Consider the following 27,255-nt stretch of genomic DNA (forward strand, 5'->3'; position numbering starts at 1 on the left):
TTTTTTACCTTCACTCAATGTTTTACTTCATTTTTGGCTAGATTTGACTTTTAATTGAGTAAATTTTTCACTCGTTATCAATACTTTAACTTAACTATAATTTTAAGTAGTTTTTAAACCCCTACCCATGCCATTTTACTGTAGTTGCCATAGTAATTTGTTTGTAACGGAAGTTGGCTCAAATCCAGATTACAATCCACCCTTATGACACACACACACACACACGCATACACACACACACACACACACTGCTAGCAGAGTAGAAGACCGCACACATCCACAGCTATGCTCTCCTCTCTCCTAGCCATGCAAAACTGACCTCTTCTCCACGTCGTCATCACCTATTGACACCAGGAATGAAGACTTTGGAGTTTATATTAACACAAGGTAACGTTAAACAGTTAGCAGTTAGAGAGTTTTATGGATTGGATTGACACTTCTCTATGACGTCAATCTATCTTTCTGTCTCTCCAGCCGGCTAACATCAGCTAGCAGTTTAACCCATTCAAACACCTCTAAATATGTTATAACAACTGCTATTCAGCTGCATAAAGTGCATTTAACATCTAAGCTTGAGGCCTAAACCGGATTATGGATTGTTTTTTTTTTATCTCTGTTGACAAAAGAGGTGTTATAAATATGTTAGCTTGTTAGCTAACGGCCGAGTAACAACACGCGCGTTTATTTACATAAACATTCATATAATTTACTTTCTAATCCTGACTTGGTGTTTGATAACAACTAACTTAGTGTAGAAGTTGTGTTTGGTAACACATTATTTGTTTCAGCAATGTCTTTTTTTTAATCTATGTCAAATAACCTGTCTCAGAGTTTAAGTTACTTAAAATGTTACATATTTAACTATGTTGCTTTATTATTTAATTTAAAATGCAAAGATTTAACGTTAGTTCATATTCATGGGTTTCCCCTTACAATGAAGTGCTTTTGTGGGGTCATGCTACTTATTTTCAGGCACACCATGGTTCTACCTGTCTACATATTGATCAAAACACACGTATTGGTTGTATGTCTTTCTTACAATGAAGATTACATGCTACTGTCCACTGGATCTTAAAGCAGGGCTTTTCATTCTTTTAGATGGTCATCATGGACCTCCAAAATATGATCATTTGTGTCCGAGGGCCCACGTCCTAAAATGTAAAAGTCATTTTCATGAATAAAGACAATTCATATTGTGAAAAATTAATATTATGTGTAAAAAAAAAAAAAAAAATTCACTGTAGTACTGCACTTAGATGTAAGTTAGATATGTTTTATTCATATATTTATTATAAATAATAAATTTTAATCAAACTTATTCATGTATTATTTATTTGAATTAAATTGATTTATTTTAATCATTTATTATATATATTTTTGTCATTTTATTATTATTATTTTTTTTACATTTTTGCACTGCTTTTCTTATTTGTATTTATTTAAATGACATTTTATTTAGGCTATTTGAATTATTTGTTTTAATCAAACTGTTTATTTATAGTTATTTATTTTTGTTTAAATCAAATTGTATTTAAATTAATTTATTTCAAATCAAATTTATTAATTTACTATTTATTGTAATCAAGTTTTATTTGTTTATTTTAATATTTTTTACTTTATTTTAATAATGTTTTGTTTATTTTAATCTAACACATTTTAGTTTATTTTATTAAATTGTGTATTTGTTTATTTACATTTTTAAATTTAATACATTTTTTAGTTAGTTAGATTATTTTAATTTTTTGTATTATTATTATTTATCTTATTTTTTATTTATAATAAAAAAAAATGTAACCCGTCTTTTCCTTAAACTTTTCCATGGACCCTCTTACACTCCCTTGTGGCCCCCTGTGGGTCCCCGGACCCCAGTCTGAAAGCCCCGTCTTAAAGAATACCATGACTCTATGTGCTTAAAAAAATAGTGTTTATTTATATTTACATGTATTGCAGATATCCAACATGCGAGTCAAAAATGCTAAAATGCTAAAAAACATTTCTAAAAATGCTGTCTAGTTAGGCAGGCAACTATTTGTTTGAGATGCTGCTGATGCTTTCTTTAACGTGAGTGTGTGTGTGTTTTACCACAGAGTAGTATGCTGGACGTGGGAAAGTGGCCGGTGTTCGCCCTCCTGCCCCCTGAGGAGCTGCGGCTCGTCCGTCAAGCCTGTGTGTTCGGCAGCGCTGCCAATGAGGCCATCTACGTTACCGTCAATGATGAGGTGCAGTAGCGCTGAGAGCCTTTAATGGACAGATCAAGCATTAATGAGGGCAGATCCTCGCTGTACATTAGGTTGGGTGGAGCTCGTGCTCCGTCACACTCACACACACATCAGGATACTTCAGTAAGACGACAAACCAGTCAGAAGTACTGTAAATGGCTTACATCATTTTTTAATTTAGGGTAAATGTATAACTATTATATTGCTAATTTTAGTGTGTGATATTAATTCAAATATAAATATATAGATTTATATATAGCCATGCTGTTTATTGGCAGATCTCGACATTAACGCTTGTGGATTTTTTGAAGGTGCAATTAAAAAGAAAATTTTACTTGCGCGACCCGACTGATTACAAAAATAACAAGGGAAACACCAAAACGTGAGAATGAATCTGATTTTAATACTACATTTAGTGTAAGTGGCGGTCAATAGTGTATAATAATATATAATGTATAATGTACTGACGGGTTACATTAGGTAACATATTGCGGTAAATATTCAAAATGTGGAGTTTTTATATTTATATACTATATGTTACAGTTAAGGGGATAGTTCACCCAAAAATGAAAATTCTGTCAGTATTTACTCACCCTCATGTTGTTCCAACCCCGTAAGACCTTCGTTCATCTTCGGAACACGAATTAAGATATTTTAGATGAAATCTGAGAGCTGAAATTAATAGTTTATTAGAAATTAATAGTTGAAATAAAGTCGTTATTTATGTTTGTTTTTGCGCACAAAAAGTATTCTCGTCGCTTGGTAAACGTAATATTGAGCCACTGTAGTCACTTGGACTATTTTAACGATGTCTTTAATAACTTTTCGAGGCCAGCAAGTTTCAATCCCTCAAGAATGCTATGGACTAGTATGGAGGAGTGATCCAGCTCTCAGATTTGATCAAAAATATCTTAATTCGTGTTCCGAAGATGAACGAAGGTCTTACGGGGTTGGAACAACATGAGGGTGAGTAAATACTGACAGAATTTTCATTTTTAGGTGAATCAACATCACAGAACCAAGAGTGGTGTTTTCCTGAATACGATCACGATTGAAAATGTGACACTGATTTCACACGACAATTCAATAAACAAGTAGTTATTTAAGACACAATATTGTCCGTTTTTGTTCTGTTTTAGCAGCGGGAATAGTTCCAAACAAAGATCACAGGAGAATTACAGCTCATCTCACAGCAACACTCAGCGTGTTTCAGAATGATTCAGCGTTTTGAACGAATCGGTTGAGTCAAAGATTCAATGACCCATTCATAAACAACTGTGGCTGCGTCCGATATCGCGTACTTCCCGACTATATATAGGCGAAGGACAGTATGTGACAAAAGAAGTATGTCTGAATTTACTGTGCTCGTAAAAGAGTGGGCGAGAAGAACCCGGTTAACCTGCATCTTCTAGTGAGATTGTGATGCAGAAAAATGTTTTGTTGAGCCTTGCACTGGTGTACCGATAGGAAAGAGCCAAAGCCAGAGTGATCCTGGGCTGCTGATAAGCAGATAGAATGAGGCTATATTTAGGCCTATAATACTAACACAAGCCTTGTTTGCTTCCCGAGAAGAGCTTCGGTGCAGGTCCTGAGCCTGGACGCTTACTGTTTTAGCTCTGTTTTCCTTTTAGCTTTTGATAGATTTTTTAATAGATAACAAAACAAAACATGGAAAGATACCATTTTTGTCATCAAAATAAGGGATCAAGTGCTAACGTGACAACACACAGTGTCTTTAAGAATGCTGTGTAAACAAGATTGTAGTTACACTAGAAGGAGCAATCAGAGCCGTAACTATCCGCAAACTCTGGGAGGAGAGTATTTAAAGGGGTCATGAACTCCATTTTCTTTTTAAATTTCATGTTTTTTGAGGTCCACTTAATCTTAGAAAGACTTTTACATAAAAAAAACACTCTCTTTCACACTTTTTGATAGATGTGCCTCATTCAAGACTTGGAAGTAAAGCCCACTTCTATGATTGGGTTTGGGTATGAACAGTTTGCATATTAAAATGATATTCAACCACGCCATTACACGTGTGAATTCAGTGAAATTTTTAAAACCTCAGAATAACCGAATTAAGAAATGAACGTGCCATCGTTTGTTGCACTGTCATTCTTATATTCACCTTTCATCATTTACAGTAAAGTGAGTACATATCAAAGCAATAGTGACACATGGTAAAACCGCTGTTACTCAAACTTGTGTGTTGCGACATTAGCTACTGTCGAATCCAATATTAGTCGTCTCTGCATCATCTTTTATTTTCTGTCTCTCTGAAAAGACTGCATCAAACTGTGTCAAGTTTAAAAACAAATGTATTTATTAAAAATAAAGTTCATCCACACTTTCTTAATGTTAGGATAACAAGGATGCAAAGACTGTGTTTTTCCACAACTTGGCACTTAAAAATATCTTGTAATCCTCAGAAGTGTCTCTATGGTTTTCTTGCTAGAGTAATCCTGTGTTTGCGTCACTCTCGTATTTACTTTTTGTATTTTGATTTTTCCGGAACTTATTATAATATTACTGGCCCTTATTCTGCACGTTTCTACCCACGGCGCCGCCATTTGGTTACTCAAGCAACAACAGCATAACTAGTTCTAACGCAATGACAAAAGTTCGAGCAAAGCATGCAAACTGATCTGTTGTGTCTGCACAGACGAGCACTGAACACTATTAGACCAACACGTGTCACAGCTGTCTTATCAAGACCTCAGGGAACTCAATTTTTGTAAAAGTTAAACATGACTGTACATACAAGTAGATGACATGAATAGATGTAACTCCACAACAACAACATAAATGTATCCACTAACCATTCAGAAATGTCCAGGTGCAGTCTGAAAATTGCAACCTCCTCCTGAGTCTCTCCGTAAGGCTGCACTCGCTCCTGGTTATTTCTGAGATTTTGGATGAGTGAGATTATTTGTGCGTTTTGTTATTGCCGGAGTATCCGAAGCTCATGTAAAGGACCGACCGTCTTCTGAACGGAGGTGGGAGCAGCAGCTCATTTGCATTTAAAGGTACAATATGTAGGATTTTTGCAGTAAAATATCCAAAAACCACTAGGCCAATGTTATATATTTTGTTTAGTTGATTTCTTACAATATCCCAAATGTTTCAAACTATTTGTAAATCGTGAGAAAATTGTGATTTTAACCAAGGAAACGGGGCGTGCGAGCAGGGATGAGGAGTCGCCAGTCAATGGCGTCATATCTGCGTTAGCCTCGGTTTCCGCCAGGTTTGCGCTCGCACTGCGTTAGTAACCATGATGACAGACGTTGACAACTGGGTTATGCCCGTTATGCCTAGCAGGACGCTCACCCTGTTGTTGTTTTGTTCAAACATTATGGACCATGGCAAGCAGACTTTGAGACAAAAAGACGACTAAAACGAAGATCAACATCTTTCGAGATACCGAGAGCTCCACGTCCACGACTAACTTCGACTTGACAAACGCGAGTGTTGCATGTACTTTATTAGACAGGTGAGCAAATGTACATAAAACTAATCAATGTTATTTAGTTCAACATTATGAAATGTTAGAATATGATCTGTATGTTATTCTAATCTTGATCTAGCTTAACGTACTTAGTCTCATACAGCCAACACACAACCTAACTAACAACATTCAACACACTCAAATGCCGTTTAGTGTTATAGTGTAACTGTTAGAGCAAGTGAAACAGCGCTGCATTACCTCAAGTTTAATTCGTCTAATAAACTGACCTGTGTGAGTATTAATTCAGCACTTGCGTGTAGTTCGGTAGAATGAAATGTCCTTATTCTTTTATATCTGTGGGACTCGCGTTGTGTGTGGCGCTGGTATACGGCTAGCAATGGCGCCCTGCGTCACACCACAGTCATGTTAAAAACATCAATGTATTCACTCATCTATAAAAGATCCATCAGCTTAACGACAAGATCCATACTTACGCTTAATGTGGAATATACGTCATCATTATACGCCTTTGTTATTGTAAGAGGTTAGTGACCCCTGGCCCTGGTGACAAAAAATCCTGCATATTGTACCTTTAAAGGGACACACACAAAAAACAGTTTGTTTTTGCTCGCACCCAAAAAGGGGCAAATTTGAAAAGCTATAATAAATGATCTGGGGAGTATTTTGAGCTGAAATTTCACAGACACATTCTGGGGACACCATAGATTTATATTAGATTTTGTAAAAAGGGGCATAACATGTCACCATTAATGGACAGAAAAGCAAGGCGTAACCCTTTTTGTCCTTAACATGCTGTGATAGTTGCTGTAGGAGGAGGAATCGCAGAGAGCGCATGCTAGAACCGAGAGAATTTGATCCACTCAGAGGAAGAAGTTATCATCACCCTCAGAACTTTAGACAATCCCATTGGTGTTTTGTATGGGATTGCGCTCTCTCGCTAATTTGCCCTGTTTAGTATATCTGGCACATGGTCCATAATGAAATATAAGTAAACTTTATATAAAACTCACGTGAGAACCATTAATACCCAATCTCATGTGTTTGTGTGCCCGCCCGCAGGTGTTTGCACTCGGGACAAACTGCAGTGGCTGTCTGGGCCTCGGGGACACGCAGAGCTCCATCGAGCCCAGGCGGATCGACATCTTGTGTGGGAAGAAAATTGTCTCTCTGAGCTACGGCACAGGGCCACACGTGGTCATCGCCACTGCAGGTTTGACAAATCTTCTTAACATGGAACAATGGCAATGATTTGGTATTTTGTTGTACCAAATAATTCTGGTTGCAGGATGGTGAAATTAAAAATCCTACTATGGTAAAAAACGTTTTTTTTTTTTAAATTTTCACTTGATTATGCAGAGGTGGCCTCATGACCCTCTGGTGCTTCCAAGCATGAAACATAATTCATAATAACAACATAAAAGCAGCCCAATGTTCTAATAATAATAATCAGTGTTGGGGAAAGTTTCGCATTACAATATTGCGTTACTCTGTAAAAAAGCAACTAATTGTGTTAGTTACTTTTAATGTGCTACGTTTTTCTCAACCTTTTCTCACCTGGGCTGCGCCTGCTTGTTTGTTTTTTAATAAACCTTTTACACCAAAAGTAAAATGCATAAGCCCCAGGCTGAAGGAAATGCAGATTCACGCATGTCCAGTTGCAGTGCTGCTATTCTGGATCACAAAATAATAAGAATACAATATTAAGGGAAATAAGCAACAATTATTATTTTATCTTAACTGTGCAGCCCGTGAAACAATAGTCATATGTTATCATGTATACGCTGGAGTCTTGTCCCTAATGATATTTACACTAGTTTGTCCAGATAGTAAATCAAATGTATACACAGGCCTTGGGGAAGTGGGTGTGGATCTGATTTTGGAAGTGATCATAAGCAAAACAGAAAAACATGGTGAGCTGCTGAGCATCAAGAGGGATATATAGAAGTGTAATGGCTACATCATAGATTAATTATTAATCATTTTTAAATAATAATTATTAGTATTTCTGCAATATTTTTAACATGAAGGAAGGTGTTGGGTGGCATTTCAGTTTTTGTTGTGAGGTCAAATTTGTGTTGAAAACTTTGAATTTTAGTATCTGGTTAATTCACTAGCTGAAGTTTAATCTTCTATCTAGTGTTTATGGTTTTCAATCCTTAGATTACATTACAGCTTTTAATGGGAGATGCGTTCAACAATCAAACGTGATTTGGCTGACTTAACTGTATCAGATTTGGCTTTGGAAAGTGCGATGTCTCTGGGGTCAGTGTTCTTCTGCTTAATATAATTCTAATAACAATGCGAAGACCTTGAAGACTGCATTTCTGCTGTTTCACTCAGAAATACACCACAATATGGAAGATATTGATATGGAAGACACAATGTGGTCCATTTCGTGCCTAAAATTTTGTGGTGAAACCCTCAAGGGATATTTTTAAAGCACATCTTTATGCTGTCTAATTTTGCTGTGTTTGGTGGTGATTTAATATGAGAAATATTCTACATGTCGCAACATTGAGTTTTGGAGAACAAAGTTTTTATATCTGATCAACATTTAATTTTTCACTAAGGTAAAAGTTGAGACACAACAGATGTTGAGATGGTCAGCAATAGACCGGAGTCTTTAATTAAATCATGTGCGTCAGATGTTCAAGTTCAGTTGTATTTTTATTTGGCCTTGTGTAGTAGATTGTGTATGTGTATCTATTTATAAATCATAAGGACATAAGAGCCAGTGATTTTTCCTCAGATCTGTATCTTGTCCTCTGTGTCTGTAGATGGAGAAGTTTATGCCTGGGGTCACAATGGCTACAGTCAGCTGGGCAACGGCACCACCAACCACGGCCTGACCCCAGCCCTGGTTTCAACCAACCTCATCAGCAAGAGAGTGACGGAGGTGGCCTGCGGCTCCCACCACACCATAGCCCTCACCACCGAGGGAGAGGTAAAAAAGAGAGATTATCAAACAAAAATGAGGAAATGGATCTTAAGACAGATTAAACTGTGACTTTTAAAAACAAACACATGTCGAGCAAGGCGCTTTACACAAGAGAGCATATTAGGGCTGCACGATATTGTAAAAAACGATATTTAGATTTTCTGCGATTATATGTTGTGATATGAAAACAATTTCACCAGATGGCTTGAATCGCTCTATTTGGAAAGAATTAATCATTCCAGAATGATCGGGGTGATTTTGTAGGGGAGTGAATCTGCAGAGAAAATAATATACAAATAACAATCATAGGTAAATACAATAGAACAAAGATACAAATGAAATAAGCAGTGCTTTATGTTTTTCAGGTAAGTCTTCAGTATTCAGGTACAGAAATTGAATAATCATATGTAAAATAACACTGCATAGTCTTCGGCGTATACATTAAATACAATTAATCTTTGTTAAAGCTGCAAAACAGATTTTCTCTTTGTATTTGGTTGTGTGATTAACATTAATGACACAGACAGCAGGAATCTTAGGCTGCTGTCACTTTTATGCCTGGTTCAGTTTACACGATTTTAGCCCGATTTTGGCACGATCTGTTTGACGTAGGGTGTCGTGGGGATTCGTAAAAAACAACGGGCGTCGGGACGCAAGATCCGATTGTATCATCTCGTATAGTGTGTCATAGTGGGCGACAACCTACGTCGCGTCTGCGATGCTTCACGACATCATGTCAAAAAGACTAGCATGTTTAATTTTTTAAACGGTCGTCCACGACGGGTTCCGTCACATGTATGAGGTTGACCAATAGGAGCACAGAAGCTTTTTCGTACACAACTTTCAAAAATGGCGAAACGAAAGAGAGACTATGGTGCTACTAGGTGGAGTTATGACATGAAGGAAAGGTTCGTAAGAAAACAATATTTTACCTCAAGTTCTCTTTGGAGGATTGACAGCCCATACTCTCCTCTTCGAGCAATCCAGGAACGTGTCCATTGTCGGGTTTTCTTTCTTTTTTTAAAAGTTTTTCTGAACAGAGGACAGCCAATACAACACTCACCTCTTCATCCATTGTTTGTTTACGTTCGTTTCCGGAAGTCACTCGCTACTAGTTTCGCCTTCTCAATGACATCACGTGTGTCGTTAAAGATGGCACGCGATGACTGGTCAGGAAGCAACGTGTAGTCTGACATGTTTCTTGTCCACGACACGACAAGATTTTAGGAGTCAAAATCGCGTAATCTGAACCAGGCATTAGGCCGAATGCACGGATCCAATATAATGATAGGCATCTGTTTTCTTTCTCAGTGGTTTTCGACTGTGTTTACGAGGATACTCACCGAGTATTAGCATGATTGTGTCAATTCAAGCACCAATAGACATGGAAGAGAACAGAATTAGGTGTTTGCGTGAGGCGTGTGAGCTCCGAACTGACTTTTCTTTCGCGACTTCTTGCGCTCGAATGGTTTAAAATCACTTGAATGTTTAAACTGACAGGACCTAAAACACGTTCAAATGATAAACCTTCTCTCTATGATGGTTTATGGTTAAAGTGGTGCTCGTCCGTATGGATCAATACAATACCATACTTGACACATCGCACATCATAAGATGTGACTATCATCGATGAACACATCGCGATATCAATGCTAAAACAATATATCATGCAGCCCTATAACATATCAAGTGCCATTTTTATTACAACTGCTATGTTATTATCATTACATTGAATATTCCTTTATAAAACAATTTTGGTGCTTTAGTTAACGTTGAGCCCTAAATACTATAATCCCCTTCAGAGGGACCCCTTCCTAAATTATAAAGGCAGCTGTATATTTTAATGGGTAAAGACCCATGTTTACTATGTGTGAACGATATTAAGGATCTAATTGCAAGCAGTATTTAATTGCACAAAGAAGATCACAAAGGGAAACAAGGAAAGCAAACCGAAACTATAGCTCAACTTCAGCATGTTAAAACAAGACTGTACAATCAGTGAATAATACAAAGAACTATATATACACACTGGGTAATGAACTAAACTAGACACAGGTGATGAACTAATCAGTAACTATAGAAACAAATGAGAGCTACTAGAGACTCAGGAAACAGGAAACAAGTGTCACGCATTGAGCGTGACAGTCACTCATTTTGGTCTTTTGTCACGCTCTCCCGCCACTCATTGTATTTCTCACGCTGAAAAACTATCAGTAATATATTTAATATGCCGCAGCGCCCAAAACTCTGGCCGCACCGCTCTCACTGTGGAACCGGCAGGAATCAAGCGCGTCAAAAAGCAAAAAGAGCAGTGTGAAAGCGAACCGTACCAAAAAAAAAAATGTTTTGGTCCGGTCCAAAGCAAGTGAACTATCGGACTTTCCTGGTGTGAATACACCCTAGAACTCCGATATAACTGGGACATATATAACGTAATAGTCTCTAAACAGAAATAACCATGACATGTTGTTTGGAAAATTAACTTTCTTTATTTTTTGTTTGCACTAAGGCTGTCAATAAACAGAGAAATCAAATTATGTTAACACAATTATAACATAATAAAATGAGCTTAACATTAATTTGAGAATCCCAAAAATATTGTAAATAATTTTTTACTGACCTACAGTACTTGGATGTTTCACTGTTTGTGAATGACTGAAGTGAACAGACATCAACAATGCAAAGCCTCAGTTCTGTTAAGGCCAGTTGGCACTGCACCTACTGAAGGTGACTGTTTTTGTCGGATCAGTGTGTTACCCCTGTCGTTGGCATATGATGAAGTTTGTTTTTGCAGATTGAACATGTTAAATCGGTGCTTGTCGGGTCGTGGAAAGTCTGAGAAGTGACATACTTTAATCTGGTGATTGTCCGTGTTGGTTGCCGTCTGTCAGTGTAGTGTGAACTTTTTATTTTTTTTACTTCAGTTTTTTAATATAATGCGAAAAATGGAAGAAAAAAAAGTTACACATTTAAGTTAGTAAAAAATATATTTTGCTTCAGTATCTAACCTATAGAAATAGGCAACTCTCGGATTGAATACTTCATACAGATATGAAAATCACAGTAAATTGGTGAGTAAACCTGTATGCACTCATTTAACATGATTGAAAATAATGATCAATGTTCGTGCTTTTCCAAAGAAACATTTTCCCTTGGAGATACAGGTATGGAAAAATTCCCAACAAAATCTTGGACACTGTTCTTGAAAATTACTAGCTGGGAAAAAAGACATTAAGGATGTTTCCATGGTACTGAACGTACATCATAACACATTGAAGTATTTGATCATAAACACAGAGCAGCTGTGCGTCTGAGTGTCCCTGCATGAAGCCGTATTTGGGAACGCTTGAGGCATTTCTGAAGGAGTGGCAGTCGTCTAACACAGAGATGGGATAAAACTGCATGTGACAACAATAACATATCACTGTTTATGTATTTGCCTTTTTTTGCAAGGTTGACAATAAAAGCATGTAGTCATTAAAAACAGCCTCATAACCATATATATATATATTAAAAGATATATACATATATACATACATACATACATACATACATACATACATAGATAGATAGGGATCTGACATTAACCCCCACAGTTTAATAATGAATCGAAAATGTTTTAAACTTCCCAATATAACAAAAGGTCTCTAACGTTGTGTTTTGTGCTATTGTTTTTATAAAGTATCCGTCGAAAGAACTAAAATCGAATGCAATATGTCTTAGTGCCTTTATCAAATCGCAAAAGTTTGGGATTTTCTGAAATAGTTATGCCTGTATGCCACAAATGATTTTTCTGATCCATTTCATGTCCTCTCTTGTGCACAGGTGTTTGCCTGGGGCTACAACAACTCCGGGCAGGTGGGCTCGGGATCCACGGCCAACCAGCCCACCCCCCGGCGGGTCAGCAGCTGCTTGCAGAACAAGGTGGTGGTCAACATCGCCTGCGGACAGCTCTGCTCAATGGCCGTCCTGGACAACGGAGAGGTGAGTTGAGATTAATAACAAGTTTAAAATAATCAAATAAATTCAATGATATTTATTCACAATCAGTATTGGGTGTAACGGATTACATGTGACACGAGTAACGTAATCAGATTACTTTAACAAGTAAAGTAACGCATTACTTTACTCTGAGTTAGTTTTACAAATAAGTTATGCAAGTTACTTTGTTTTCTCATGTATTGACTGACGTCCAGTGCGACCTCTAAAATTTTGACGCAAAAAGATCACAAAATGCGACCATTTGGCCGCAGTCTGGAGCCCTGTCAACCATACGAATAAGCAAATCATCACATTGGTGTTGAATTATTATTATTATTTTTTCGTTTTGCTGAAGTAAGTGTGTTGAACGTTCTTCTCCTGCGTCCTATTCTTCTGGGATCCAGAAGGGCAGCACTGAGCTGTGCAATCTACAACCCCATTTTCAGAAAAGTTGGGACATTTTGTGAATCTTTAATTTATTAGAATCTTTATTTAACCAACAAAAGTACAAGAAAAAAAATGCAATGTTTTCACTGATCAACGTCATTGTACTTTGTAGATATAAACACATTTTGACTTTGATGGCTGTTACACACTCCATGAAAGTTGGGACAGAGGCAAAATAAAAATGGAAAGATAATACCATATCCAAGTTAAACTCTTTTGAAACAGTCCACAATGAGCAGGGGAACCGGTAATGGGTGAGGGTATCATGTTTGAGTGTAAAAGACCACCAAAAACTCGGTCTTTGCAAGCAAAGATAAGTCATGGCTCACCACTTTGTGTCATCTCATGAGAGAACTGTCAAACAATTCTGATTTATTAATTTATCAATGCAAGATTGCAGAAGATTGTGGTCGTTCACCATCTACCATACTTAACAATGTGAAAAGATTCAGGGAATCCAGATAAATCTCGGTTTTGTTTGCGCAAGGCAGGAGACCTCAGTTGAATCTGCGTGACCTTTGAGTCCTCAGACGAGATTACACGAGAAACCATCATGCTACTGTGTTAAGTATAGGCTCCGGAATACTTTGGAAAACCATTGTCACTTAACACAGATTGTTGATTTTATTGCATTATACAAAATGTCCCAACTTTCTAAAAATGGGGTTTAACTGTACAGGCGTGAATTTGCACTTCCTTCAGCCTGAGGCTCATTCATTTCACTTTTGGTGTGAACATTGGTGTGAAAGGGCCTGAACGTTCGGCAAAAAACAAGCAAGCCCAACCCAGGGGAGAAAAAGTAACGCAACTGTAACGTAACGCATTACTTTCCATAAAAAGTAACCAACACAATTAGTTACTTTTTTAAGGGAGAAACTCAATTTTGTAACGCATTACTTCTAAAAGTAACTTTACTTAACACTGTTCACAAGTAAAAACATGTATTACTATTTGGTGGATTAGCAACCACATAAAGAAATAAAATTCCTTATTATGGAATTTAGGCATGTGGGGCATGAATAATTTCTTTGCACAACTAATTGAACTAAGTACTGTGAGCATGCTGTCGGGACATGTCGGCATGCTGTCTGGACATGATGTTTACTTCAGTTACTTTTATTATGTTGCAAACTGTGATTGTAACTGTCTTGGCTGTCAGCCAGGAGGTTCATTTTTGTGCCTAATTATGTCTTAAACACAAATACCATGAGAAACCATGAGAACTGTAAGTAGTTAGAGCCTTTCTAGATTTACACACATTTGCTACATTCATCTAGTTATTGGATTCAGTAGTATGAAGGTGGTGAATTTTTAAAACTCTTTACTAATTAATGTTGTGGTACATGCTGTAATCAGCACTAGGTTTAACTCAAGGCTCTGTGTCGACAGACATATGGCTGGGGTTATAACTGCAATGGGCAGCTCGGTTTGGGCAACAATGGTAACCAGCAAACCCCCTGCCGGATCGCTGCCTTACAGGGAATCAACATCGTACAGGTGACTAACAAAGACTTCTGGGTACTAATCAGTGGGATATGGTGGCTTTCATGAGAAAAACTTAGGGGACAGCTTTTACTTTGCAATGATCAAGGAACAATATCTAATTATGTTCTTTGCTAATAATAACAACATACATTTCAAGTCACATCAAAGTCTCAATTTTATGCATATTTAATTTTTTGCATTGATTCAAAATAATAACATATAGTAAAATGCAGTGTTTTAGTATTATTATTTGATTCAAATTAATTACTGTAATAATATAGTAAATACAGTGTTTTAGTATTATTTATTTGGTATTATAGTATTTATTAATATTGTGATTTAGCTTTTATTTTTAGATTTTCTGTTATCGTTTTAACTAGTATTTTTTTTTAAATGTGTCTATTTAGCTTTAATTTAGCTTTTTAATTTCTAAATTTTAGTTTGATTAATTTTAGTTCCTAAGTAAAACTTAAACTGATTTGATTTCAGTGAGATGCCAAGGCAACATTGCTAATTTTCAAATAAGTTTTTTTGGTTCTAAAAATGTAAAGTTAATAATAAAAAAAATCTATATATATATATATTCCTAAAAAAATCTATTATTTATATTTTATTTCAGCTTTATTTCTATTAACGAAAACTATTTTTAATAGTTTTAGTTAACAGTAACAACATTGGTAAAAAATTGGTTTTATTATTATTTTATAATAGTGACGGATTTCGTAATATTCTGTTTTATTGTTGTTATTTTGTAATCCATATTTATTTGAGTAGGCCTTGATATCAGGAAATCACTCCTGGTATTAAGACAAATTATTTTCTGTGCACGACCTTTAAATGATCCACAGACGAACAAAAGGAAATAGAATTATAAAAATTATTAGACAAAAAGAAATTAAAATTTTCATTGATCAAACAATTTTTGGTTTATGGCCACGTCAGTCATCAGGTGCTTTGAAACAGTATGTGACCGCCCTGTTCAACCACATGAATAGCCAAATACCACTCTCATTAATCTCAATTACCCCGTGTTATTGTAAACATTCAGCTGTCATCGTAGATGTACGGTGCACAAAAGGTGCTCGTATCAGCCCTGATCTGTCTTCTCTCCACAGGTGGCATGTGGATACGCACACACACTGGCTCTGACAGATGAGGGATTTGTTTACTCTTGGGGTGCAAACTCCTACGGGCAGCTGGGTACGGGCAACAAGAGCAACCAGGCTGTGCCCACCCTCATCAACATGGACAAGGAGAGGTGAGATCCACATCACGGCTTCCCACCTGACTGATTTCACAGAGACAGTTGATCTGGTGTAAATCTTCTCACCTGGTTTTCTGTGCAGTTGAATGCCTCTGTCTGACAGTTTAGAAATATTGCTATTCATACTCATGTAATGTATTTCCTTAACATTTAACAAATACACAGTCTGATTGAGTGAGAAAAGTAGGTCAGTTGAGTATGTGATTCAAAAGCTAGGAACGGTTAAGGAAGCACTTCAACAGGACCTGTTATCACACGTGGGCGTCCACTCTAGAATTGTGGGAAACTGAGAGAGCCTTTCTCTATGGAAGCTTGTTTCCACCACTAAATAAATAATAATAGCGACTTTTTTCTCACAATTCTGCCTTCATATCTCGCAATTGTGAGATAAAAAGTCAGAATTGTGAGAAAATAAAGTCGCAATTGTGAGATATGAAGTCAGAATTGCGAGATATTAAGTCAGAATTGTGTGAAATAGTCGCAATTGCGTGTTATAAAGTCAGAATTGTGAGTTATAAAGTCCTATATGGAAAAAAAAAAAAAAATTCCCCTCAGAATAGTCTATATCTCATAATTCTGACTTTACAACACGCAATTGCTACTTTATTTCACACAATTCTGACTATATCTCGCAATTGTGAGAAAAAAAAGTCAGAATTGTGAGATAAAAAAATGCAATTACCTTTTTTATTTTTCATTCTGTAGCGGAAACAAGCTTCCATACTTCTCAGACAGTTTGGATTAGAAAAAAGTCTGTTTGTTTAGTAAACAATTTATACTTGAACTCAGCTTAAAACACTAAAGATCAGTTTGTTACAAATTACATTTACTATATATTCAAATTTAAAACACGTATTTTAAATTGCAATTATATTTCACAACTGTTTTACTTTATTTTTGATCAAATAAATCCCCAGGGGGCAAAGGGGGTTTAGCAGACATGGGCTGCTGTAAAAGGTTGTCATATAAAAATGAAATCTATGATGTCTGAGGATCGCAACCTGGGAGGAACAACATCAAGCTGCTGGAAACTTGTAATTAGGGTCAAAACAATGCTACCTCAAATTCTGCTCTAACTCCCCGGAATCACCCAAACATGCTAAAAAGGTTTAATTATATTCATGAATCCTGAGCCATATCTCCCTGATACTTTATGATAGAAACAAACTGAGCACACCTTTCAAAAAAGTGGAAGATAAGCTTTCATCTGATGCATTGATTGTACGTAATTGGAATGTAAGAGTTAACCCTTGTGCATTGTTCAAATTCAATACCCTTTTGTAATGTTCGTGGCTGAAAACAGCAACTACTTGCTGTAAAAATGTATCAGATTTTTTTTTTTGTTGCATTAATCTATTAATCACCCTCAGTCCTGAACAAAACTACTAAATGTAAAAAAAAAAAAAATCAGGATTTTAGCTCTTTAATTGCAAAATTCAGAAATGATTTCGCTGATTTTGGGGAAAAAACGTATTTAATGAAATAAGTCATTTTCATAAAAAAATGACTTATTTTCAATATAAAATGTGAATGTGGACTGGATTATTTTTTACCTTTTATCACAGTCTTGGACACAACATTGGTTTTGATGCATTGTTAGTTTTTGTGCAGCATCAGATTTTTACTTTTTCTCCCTCATTTACTGTTCGTGGCTGTTTTTGCCCCATTGACTTCCATTATAACCACATTTTTTGATTGCAAAGCCATGACACCATATAATCATGCATTTTGTCATGTCTGATTTGCTAAAAAAACAAGTGTTTTGCCCCCTGGGTAAAATGTGTAAGAGAATATGTTTAGAATAATCCAAAATTGTTCCTCTAGAAAATAAACCTTTTTGTTCTGTAGTTTCTTTCCAGTACTCAAGATTCTGTTTTTGAATAATGTGTCAATAACATAAAGAATGAATTACTGTATGTGTTGGATTTTTTGCTGAAATTTCCTAATTATTTTACCATTTACCAATCAAAATGTCTTTATTCTTATGTATCAAACGTATGCGGACGCTTTTAATGATATAACCACAGCATCTGTGTGTCCTGCAGAATGGTGGAGGTCGCTGCGTGTCACACCAGTCACACGTCAGCGGCCAAAACTCAGAGCGGTCAGGTGCTGATGTGGGGTCAGTGTCGGGGTCAGGCCGTGGCATACCCTCACCTCACACACTTCACCAGCACTGACGACGTCTTCGCCTGCTTCGCCACACCGGCGGTCACCTGGCATCTCCTGTCTGTGGGTAAGAGCGCTGTTCCTAAATCAGCTTTCTCACTGGATACTAAAGCTCTTGTTAATGTTCACAGCATAATTGTGTTTTTGTGCACGAATTCTTCGCTAAACAGTCTTGGACCAAACCAACCGGCTCTGAGAAGAGCCAGTATTACAGCATTTTAGCTGGGGTTGTGAGAGTTAATGTTAGGTTAAAAGCTGGCTAATGTTAGCTGACAACGTTTAAAGATTGTATGTGTGAAAGCCAAGGGGCTAATGTCAAGTACAAGTAATGTCCCTATAAATCAGCAATGATTGAATTCTAGTAAATATAATCATATACACTGAATATGCTGTTATTATTGCATACTGTTTCATAATGTACTACAATACACTCAGGAGCAAATAGTACCTGCCACTATAATAAATAGCTAAGTATAAATAGCATCTAACAACTATTTAGTGCAGGGTTTTTCCTGCTTCAAAATGAGGCGAAGGTGGTAAAATGGTAACACTAGGGGGGTCCGGGGGGGGGGGAGAAAAAGCCCCCCCCCCCGGGAGAAAATTCTGTACATTTTAAAGATAAATTCATTAATCTGGTGCACTTTGAGTCACTCGAATCTGTTGTTAAAAATAAATAATAATCCACCCGCCAACCATCCATATTCTTTGATTTAGATATGTGCATCTGATCATCACATTACAATTATTCAATTAAGCATGATATTATGGAAACATATCACATAATTAACATTTATTTAAATTAAAAGTTCTTTTTTTGGGAAAATTATATTTTCTTTATAGCCTAAACAGAGGCTTTACTCCCTTTAAACTTATTGTCAATGTTTCATTTTTGAAAACACTCTTATCAGAACAATTTTTTGTACCTTTATAAAGGGGATTTTCCCCCTAATTTTATTTAATGTATGCTCTAAATTTCATTTAAAATTCTTACATTTTATCAATACATTCAAATAAAATAATAAGACACTAGGCTGTTACCAATCAAATTAAATAATTTACATTGAAAAATTATAACTGTATTAAATGAGATTATTTTGAATATTTTTTGAATATACAAGGAATGTTGAAAAGAATGATACTTTGAAACTAAACCGCCAGTAGGAGGCGGCAGGCGGCCGTCTTAATGAGCGAGTCATTGAGTCATTAATGTAAACGATTCGTTCAAACGGCTGATTGATTCAGAATGAGGCGGTTTAATAATGGGCAATTGAATCTTTGACTCAAGCGATTAGTTCAAAACGCTGAATGATTCAGTAATGAATCATGGATGATTGTTGCTGTGAGACGTGATATGGTTCTGTTGTTTGGAACTATTTTCGCTGCTAAAACAGAACAAAAACAGTCTAAAAATGTAAGTAACTTAATTTTAACTATTTTTTTATTGAACTGTTATGAAATTAATATCACGTACGCAACGATTTACGGCGAAAGAGTAACCCTAGACATGATGAATTTTTGACATTGATACTAAACTTCTCCGCCAATACCGATAACAGATTATTCAGAATGATATCGGCCGATGCCGATTGTTTGATTTTTTTCTTAAGGTTAAAAAAATCTCTCCCAAATAATGCTGCAAACTATACAGGAAACCCTTTCATTTGGTACACTGTAATATTAGAGGTTAAAATGAACAACATAGCTATATTATTAAACTGCTATTTATTGCCAGATATATTATTTACTTTCAAATAAAAGCTAAAATGTTAACATTAGGTAGTTTTCATAAACACTTCTTCATGGAAAATCATGCCTTGCTTGATAAATTGTACAGAATTTAAAACTGAGACTTTGTTTCTTATCAGAAGTAACAGAGCACAGAGCTCTTGGCGATTATTGGATGAGAGGCGCTACAAATAATGTTTGGTGTAGGAAAACCCACAGATCTGGCAACCCTGGCTTGAACTACGGGTGATGAATAGGGTTAAATAAAGCCTGCATTAATGTTGCTATTTTGTAAGTGTTATATATATATATATATATATATATATATATATATATATATATATATATATATATATATATATATATATATATATATATATATATAATTTGTTGAACCCAACAAGAACCCTTCATCTCCGAACAGGACTCTTCACTTTGAGATGTATTATTTTATGTTGTATTTTCTGACTCATTAGATGGAGATGACTACCTGACTGTTGCCCAGTCACTAAAGCGAGAGTTTGACAGCCCAGAAATCTCTGATCTAAAGTTCCTGGTTGATGGCAAGTGTATTCACGTGCACAAAGCCCTTCTTAAAATCAGGTAACCTGAAACCTGCAATCAAATGATCTCTAAAGCCTTTTGCCTTTTTAGTTAAAATCATGCTTTCCTGTTGTGTGATTAGTCAACAGAAGATTTGGGTTTTCCCCTCCGTTATCATTCCCATCATTAAATGAGTTGATATGAACATGTACAGACACACTCCTGACTGTGTACTGTTGCATAAGTATTACTCTTTGTCTCTACAGTCACTGTTTTAATATTTGGAACCATGTGTTCTGTCTGTATCTTATGTGAGCCGTTCTGTAGTTAAAGTTTGTTTGTTTTTCTTTCCAGTTGTCAAAAAAAATGAGAGTTGGGGATTCAAGTGCAGACAGGACACTGAGAGGGAAGCTGTAAAAAAATACAATGCAAATTAGACATAATAATACAGGGCAAACAAGACATGTAGTGTAGTTCAGCTTCAGCTCTCTCTCTCTCTCTCTCTCTCTCTCTCTCTCTCTCTTTATCTCTCTCTCTCTCTCACACACTTACTCACTCACTCACTCACTCACTCACTCAATCTCTCTCACACACACACACACACACACACACACACACACACACACACACACACACACACACACACACACACACACACACACACACACACACACACACACACACACAATATCTCTGCATGCCAAACCACCAAAATTATGCCTTTGGAGGGACTGAAGTGTTTATAGTCTAATCATTAACAACAGATTTAAGAAAAAAACTCTATAATGGAGTTCCAAGCGACAATTATTTTTCGACCCCACTTTTCAGGGCTCCAAATCTCTAACATTGCATGGTAAAGACAAAAGGAATGGGGTAATCATTTCTGAATGCATTTCTTAGTCCCTAAGTCACACATGTACAGCATACATTCGTTATTTTTTACTAACAACAAACATACAGCATGTATTTGTGAACAAATGAATCTTCTGAGCTGTTAAAAATAACACATTTTCTTTTTTTTTTACAATAGAAGGATTTTTTAACAAACATCAAAATTAAATAGCATTAATAAAAATATGCCATTTTGTGGTTGTGTTGGTAGGTGTGAGCATTTCCGAGCTCTGCTGAACGAGACCGATGAAGAGGCCATAGAGATTCATCAGTTCTCTTATCTGGTGTATCGTGCATTCCTAGAATACCTGTATACTGATACCATCAACCTCCCACCTGAGGACGCTATTGGTAAAACACCCCTTCATGCTGACGGCCATATCACACTCTGAAATCAATTGAACACAGATATATATACGCTATAAGACTGGCCCCTAGAGCAGCACTCGTGTGCTGAAATGTCTAAGTGATGATGTTGTTTGGTCTTTATGATCCTGTGATGGTTTGCATTGTAAAGGTCTGCTGGATTTGGCCACTTACTACCGTGAGAGTCGTCTGAAAAGACTGTGTCAGGAGACCATCAAGAGAGGCATCGCAGAGGAGAACGCTGTAACACTGCTCTCAGCTGCTGTCAAGTATGAAGCACGGGTGAGACTCATATCCATCCACTTACATATAGGTCCTGTTCCAAACAAGCTAACAACTCAATACTCAAAGATAGCATATGTGAAGTACACAGTAGACTCAGCTTACATAATTGCTAAGCTAACTGCGTGGTACACTAATAATTACAAATACAAAGAACACAGACATGAAGTGCAGACATTTTTTTAACTAACAATCATTGATGACAGAGTTTGATGTTAGCACATTACAGCTTGTTTTCTTTTTACAATCACTAGGACCCATTTTTCTCAGTTTCCCAGGTAATTTTTTCAGACTCTTCACAGTTTCTCGTAACCAGCTTTCATCTTGGCACAGCAGTTAATTTTGCATTCAAAAAGCACCACCAAAACATTTCATTCATGTCTCAACTCATTCTTCTGTGACACTAGCAAAGTTTTTCACCCAATAAACACAATGTCACTCATAAAACAGCAACCTAAAAAACACTAACAACAGGAGCATTACACAATGTTTTCTTTTGTAAAATTTCTTGATAAAACAAGAATCACACTCTCAACTGTTTATGAACTGCAGTTTAAGTTACATGGTCCGTGTTTTTATTACAGCACAAAATTATTTTGTATTAAGTTTTGACCTTTTGTCTAGATTCTAATGTAATTGAAATACTAAAGGCCTGTTCACACTGGGATGAATTTCGCGCGCGATATTCGCCGACGTTTAACGCCTCGTGATTAAACAAAGGGCGCCAATGTGAGTGTGCACACCGACGCGAAAAACGCCACGGGTAAAAGCATAATTTTTTAAAAAACGCCTCGGGTTTGTTTTTTTGGTTTGACGCGCCGCGTCAAAAACTATCCAACCAATGAGATTGGCGCTTTTGCTCACGTGTCAGGAGCTTCTGAAGTCACAGTAAAACACAACTTGGGGGCGCTCAAACACAAAACGGTCTTGCCGAGCAGCGAGCACACATACATAACGGCGAAGAAGATAAACACCAAGTAGCGTCTACACACTGCCGGGAAGAAGTCGAGGAAGATGCAAGCCAAGATAAATGTAGAGCTGCTGGTCTCGTTGGTGTCGGAACATAGTAAACTGAATGACAAACGCGACAGCGACTACAAAAAAATATTGATAAAAGAGAACTCTTATGGAGTGGTATTGCAGAGCAAATGGGCCTTGATGGCGAGTTTCATTTCACTTAATTGTCTTTCCGGGGTATTTCTGTTTTACATTAAGCTTCATCTAATGTCAGGGAATGAATTTGCATGTTCACTCGGCTCATCGTCAGCGAAAATCGCTTGGGTGTGAACACAAAAAACGCGTTGAAACCTTTCAGCTTTGTATTGTTAGGTTTTGAACATAAGTTTAACAGTTTTGAAAAGAGTATGTGCAAAGTGGCCTGTAGGTATATAGAGTTTATGTCTAAGTAAGCAAATAATTAATGTAATTAGAAAGATGAAGTCATTGAAGGCATTTTGTGCCAAAACAATGGTAAATGATCCATATGCTGCTGTTGTGCTGTGTGAAGAAAGAGCTTTGAAAAATTGACCCAATAGAAATGTGTCCTAGCAAATGTAAAAAACTTAAAGCTGATGACTTAAAACTATAATAAGAAATAAACATGTAAATGCAAATATTGTTGCAAATGGCTGAGTCTCTGGGCTGCTATGAGTGATCGGTTTGTTAAACCAGGTAAGATAGAAATAATAGTACATGTATTTATAACCATTTAATTTATAAGCTTACATATGATGTGTCTGTGTCACATATTCGTGTGAGTAATCAGCAGAAGTTAATGTTGTGTTTCTTCACTCTCATTCATTCCTCTCAACTTTTCGTGTTATTTACTGTGAGTTGTAAACAAGGACAGGAACAATCTAATGCAGAAAACTATCATATTGCTAAGCTAATAATCCAATACTCTAGGGCTGCAACCCATCCGCTAAAATATGGGATTGTCCCGTATTTAAAGGATAAATTATGCATCCTGTATCAAATCAATTGTTGACCCTTATTTTGCCACACATAAGTTAAAAGGCTGGGTTCATAAAACATCATAAAAATCAAACTATTTTCTTCTTATTTTTGAACTTCTAATGGCAATTTTCAGGCAGCACAAAAATACTACGGGGTGTTTTCATTCAGTGAATAAAATGAGATGACGGCATTAATGTAATTTTCTTCTTAAAGTTGCTATATTCTGAATTCAGAAATGCTTGTTATTAGTGACACCGGTGGCCATTAAATGAACTGCAGCTGGCAACTTATTGCTCGTGCTCACAAAACATACAAGAGACTGAACGTGAATCAGAGGTCCCTATATACTCCCGGCGAAGTTCTTTTTCATTCTTTGCTTAGAAGTAAAAATAAGTTGGAAACACCTTTGCAGTGATATACTGTTAACGAACATCCAGGCAGCGTTCACGCTGCGATTAACGTTTGGATGAATATGGAAATATGTGCTGCACATTTTCCTCTCAATAACAAAATAAACACAACAAAAAATGGGAGCAATTAGAAAAAAGCAGTTAGGATGAGCATATGATAGGAAAGCATCTGATAAGCAGATGATGTTTGCAGCAGATCTGCGATTCACCGCCATCAAAGTCATTAAAATTACTGTTATCATAGTTTGATTAATAAGGCTATAGACTATATAGATCTGTCTGTAAGACTATAGTTTGAATGAATCTCTTTTCTTTGCATGACACATTGACATTACAGTACAGAATGGCTCCTTCATTATTATCCTGAACATTGTAAAAGCATTCGTTTCACGTGTCACTGAACGGAAGAGCATGTGAACGTCACATCCTTTTGATTTTCCTGGCAAAAACGTCCCGAGTCCTTCACATAACAATCAGTCTCCAGGCTTTCATAGAGAAACTAGGAAGTCAGGGAAGGTTTTGTTTTTTAAGATTAGTTCAAAGCTGGTCAAACATTGGCTATAAAAAAAGCGATTAATACATGAAAATTCTTACATATAGCCCCTTAAAGGGAAAAAAGATTTTAAAAAAATGTAAATGTATTCTCTCATCATTTACACACCCTCATCCCATCCCCATCAAAACTACTGGTCCCACTTTATATTAAGTGTCTTTAAAGTCGTCATGAACGCAAGTTGAGATTGTCCTTTTTTCCTTATTGTGACGTATATATGAGTGAAACGGCTTCTGAAATTAGAAAAAAAATGTAGGGCGGGGCTTGATTTCGTCCTTCGGGAATTGATTGGATCGTTGGAGGTTGGGCGTTGCTAACAAAATGGAGGCAGATACGAATGCCAGTTTACAGTCAGTTGTGGAGGATTTTTAATTGAGGAACCCGATGATGAGAACGAGGACGAGCAGCCAAATTTTCTGGAAGGAATCACCCTATATTTATATGAGCCTCCCGCCCATATTAGACATTCTCTGCGCGAACCAAGACGAGACGCACAATAGTCACGCCCTCTAGTAATAGATTTTGACCGGAAGAGAAGTCGCTTCGAGGGGGAGGGAAGGGTAACGTATTTGATCAAAGATTATAAGGGTACATGAATTAAAAAAAAAATAATGAAGTGCACAGATAAATCATTTATAATAAACGCTACAAAATTACATATAAAAATACGAATGGTAATATTTGATTTCCTGACGACTTTAAGTATTATGTACTTACATTGAAAAATTTTTACAAAGTACTTATTGTGTTCATGTTGTATAGTAAAACACTTTTGCTGCTATTGAGGTGTGATACGGGTAAGGTTAGGGTCAGGTGTGGTGATATGGGTAGGTTTAAGGGTGGGTTAAGGTGTGAGGGAAGGGTCAACAGTTTATTACAAATGTAAATACATTAATTACAGCTGTAATTACGTGCAGGTATTTTTTTAAATATAAGTACAATGTATAAACATGTATGTACACAATAAGTCCATTTTATCAAATTATTAGTTTCAATGTAAGTACATAGTACTTTCAAGATTTACTCAAGACAGATGTGAAATTTATTTGAGGAGAGATTTTAAATTAATCATGCTAGGTGATTAACTAAGGTTTGTGCTCCTCAATTTACTGGTATTAATCGGTATGTCTTAAACCAGATGCTAATTTGCGCTGCTCTTGGTAGATTGCGTTGGTCATTATGGAAATTATTCGGCTGCGTCTTTTTCAGTTTATCACGCAAACTTTCCACGCACTTTTTTGGAATTGCGCTCTCACGCTAAGTTGCCCTGTTTAGTAAATCTGACCCTATATGTTCGGATCTTACGGCAAAGTTATGCGCAATACTCGCAATTCCAAGATCAATACAATATTCCCATGCAAAATATTACGACACTAAGCTGTATCTCCCCCCCCAATAATTATAACTAAAGTTAGCACACCTATGATGTCTAAAAATATTGACAGCTCAATAGGTTTTGGAACAGAGCCCTAAACATGTACATATATTTGAGGTGTCATATATTATTCTGTAGGGCTTTGGTGGTGGTTCTCTTTCTCATTGAATCAGTTCGTCCGCTCTTCATGTGCAGGATCTGGAAGAGTTCTGTTTCAAGTTTTGCGTTAACCACCTGACGGCCATCACTCAGACGCAGGCCTTCGCCGACATGGACCACGATCTGTTGAAGAACTTTATCAGCAAAGCCAGCCGCTACGGGGCCTTCAAAAACTGAGAGAGAAGGAGTCTAGACTGGTCTTCTGCTGCATCCAGGCATGTTATCTCAAATGCCTCAGATCTGGAGAGACTTAAGCCAAATTCCGGTGGTTTGAGAGTGAAGAAGTGGGAAGCCACTGCACTGGTTGTCTTCTGGGTCCCAGTGCCTTTTAAATTACATCCCCCATCTGAAGTCCTACATAAGCGGAAGAATTCAAGACTAGTGTCTCTGGATTCAAAGGGATGAGACGAGTTTAAATAGATAAGCAAACACCTCTGAGGTGCTTTACGAGCAAGGGAAGCAAAAGGGAAGAACCATCTCATGTAGGAAAGTGTTGATGGAGAAAGAGTTGCTTTTCTGTTACTGAATTATTGTTTTGAGTCAAGGTTACCAAATCCATCTTTTATTGTCATGATGGCCTTTATAAAGCAGGCCAACAGCTGAACCTCCTGCGGGGTTCCAAGATAAAGCTGTGTTATAGGATATCATAATTTCCTTTCTTTTTCTGGCATTAGAAGTAACTTCTAACACAGTAATATGTATTATAAGAACATTATAGCGTATATTGTATAGTAATTTAGTATCAACTTTGGCACCAATTTCATTTACAGATCCAACTAATGTAATTTATGTTGTTTTTTACTGACAGTAATGTTATTTTTGATATCTTTGCACTCTTCCTGTGTACCAGTGTTATTTTGAATAGGTCAATGTCTGAAAGGTCAAAGTCTGTGTTTCTGTGCAGTCATATTTTTGCAAGCACTAAAACGAGGGAATCTTGCAAAATCTGTCAAGAAAATGACCAAACCATACTTCACCAAAAAAAAGTGTGTATGTATGTATATATATATATATATATATATATAT

At 36.6% G+C, this 27,255-nt stretch overlaps 1 protein-coding gene across 3 annotated transcripts; it reads left to right on the forward strand.

Annotated features, from left to right (window-relative positions):
* Window positions 1-231: 231 nt before the first annotated feature.
* rcbtb2 (regulator of chromosome condensation (RCC1) and BTB (POZ) domain containing protein 2) lies at window positions 232-27,115 on the forward strand. 3 transcript variants are annotated; one of them, XM_077207699.1, is made up of 12 exons: window positions 232-387; window positions 2,088-2,219; window positions 6,745-6,895; window positions 8,463-8,629; window positions 12,449-12,607; window positions 14,441-14,548; window positions 15,652-15,794; window positions 17,846-18,036; window positions 20,171-20,297; window positions 21,340-21,479; window positions 21,646-21,776; window positions 26,266-27,115. In XM_077207699.1, exons 2-12 carry the CDS (start codon window positions 2,094-2,096, stop codon window positions 26,404-26,406), a joined length of 1,584 nt encoding a protein of 527 aa, XP_077063814.1. In that variant the 5' UTR covers window positions 232-387; window positions 2,088-2,093; the 3' UTR covers window positions 26,407-27,115. The 3 variants fall into 3 exon arrangements, with proteins under 3 accessions (XP_077063814.1, XP_077063815.1, XP_077063816.1); XM_077207700.1 differs by having other exon boundaries at window positions 26,209-26,348; XM_077207701.1 differs by lacking the exons at window positions 21,340-21,479; window positions 21,646-21,776; window positions 26,266-27,115 and adding an exon at window positions 20,592-20,712.
* Window positions 27,116-27,255: the final 140 nt, after the last annotated feature.

Source organism: Siphateles boraxobius, unplaced genomic scaffold (genome assembly GCF_051911475.1).
Source record: "Siphateles boraxobius isolate OS27281-9 unplaced genomic scaffold, OSU_SipBor_1 6, whole genome shotgun sequence".
NCBI lineage: Eukaryota > Metazoa > Chordata > Actinopteri > Cypriniformes > Leuciscidae > Siphateles > Siphateles boraxobius.

Bases quoted from the DNA above. Each gene is read 5' to 3' on its own strand.
- rcbtb2 (XM_077207699.1), top strand. From the start codon at position 2,094: ATGCTGGACGTGGGAAAGTGGCCGGTGTTCGCCCTCCTGCCCCCTGAG. The intron at 18,037-20,170 runs GTAAGAGCGCTG...CTGACTCATTAG, and splicing joins CTGGCATCTCCTGTCTGTGG to ATGGAGATGACTACCTGACT. The intron at 20,298-21,339 runs GTAACCTGAAAC...TTGTGTTGGTAG, and splicing joins AAAGCCCTTCTTAAAATCAG to GTGTGAGCATTTCCGAGCTC.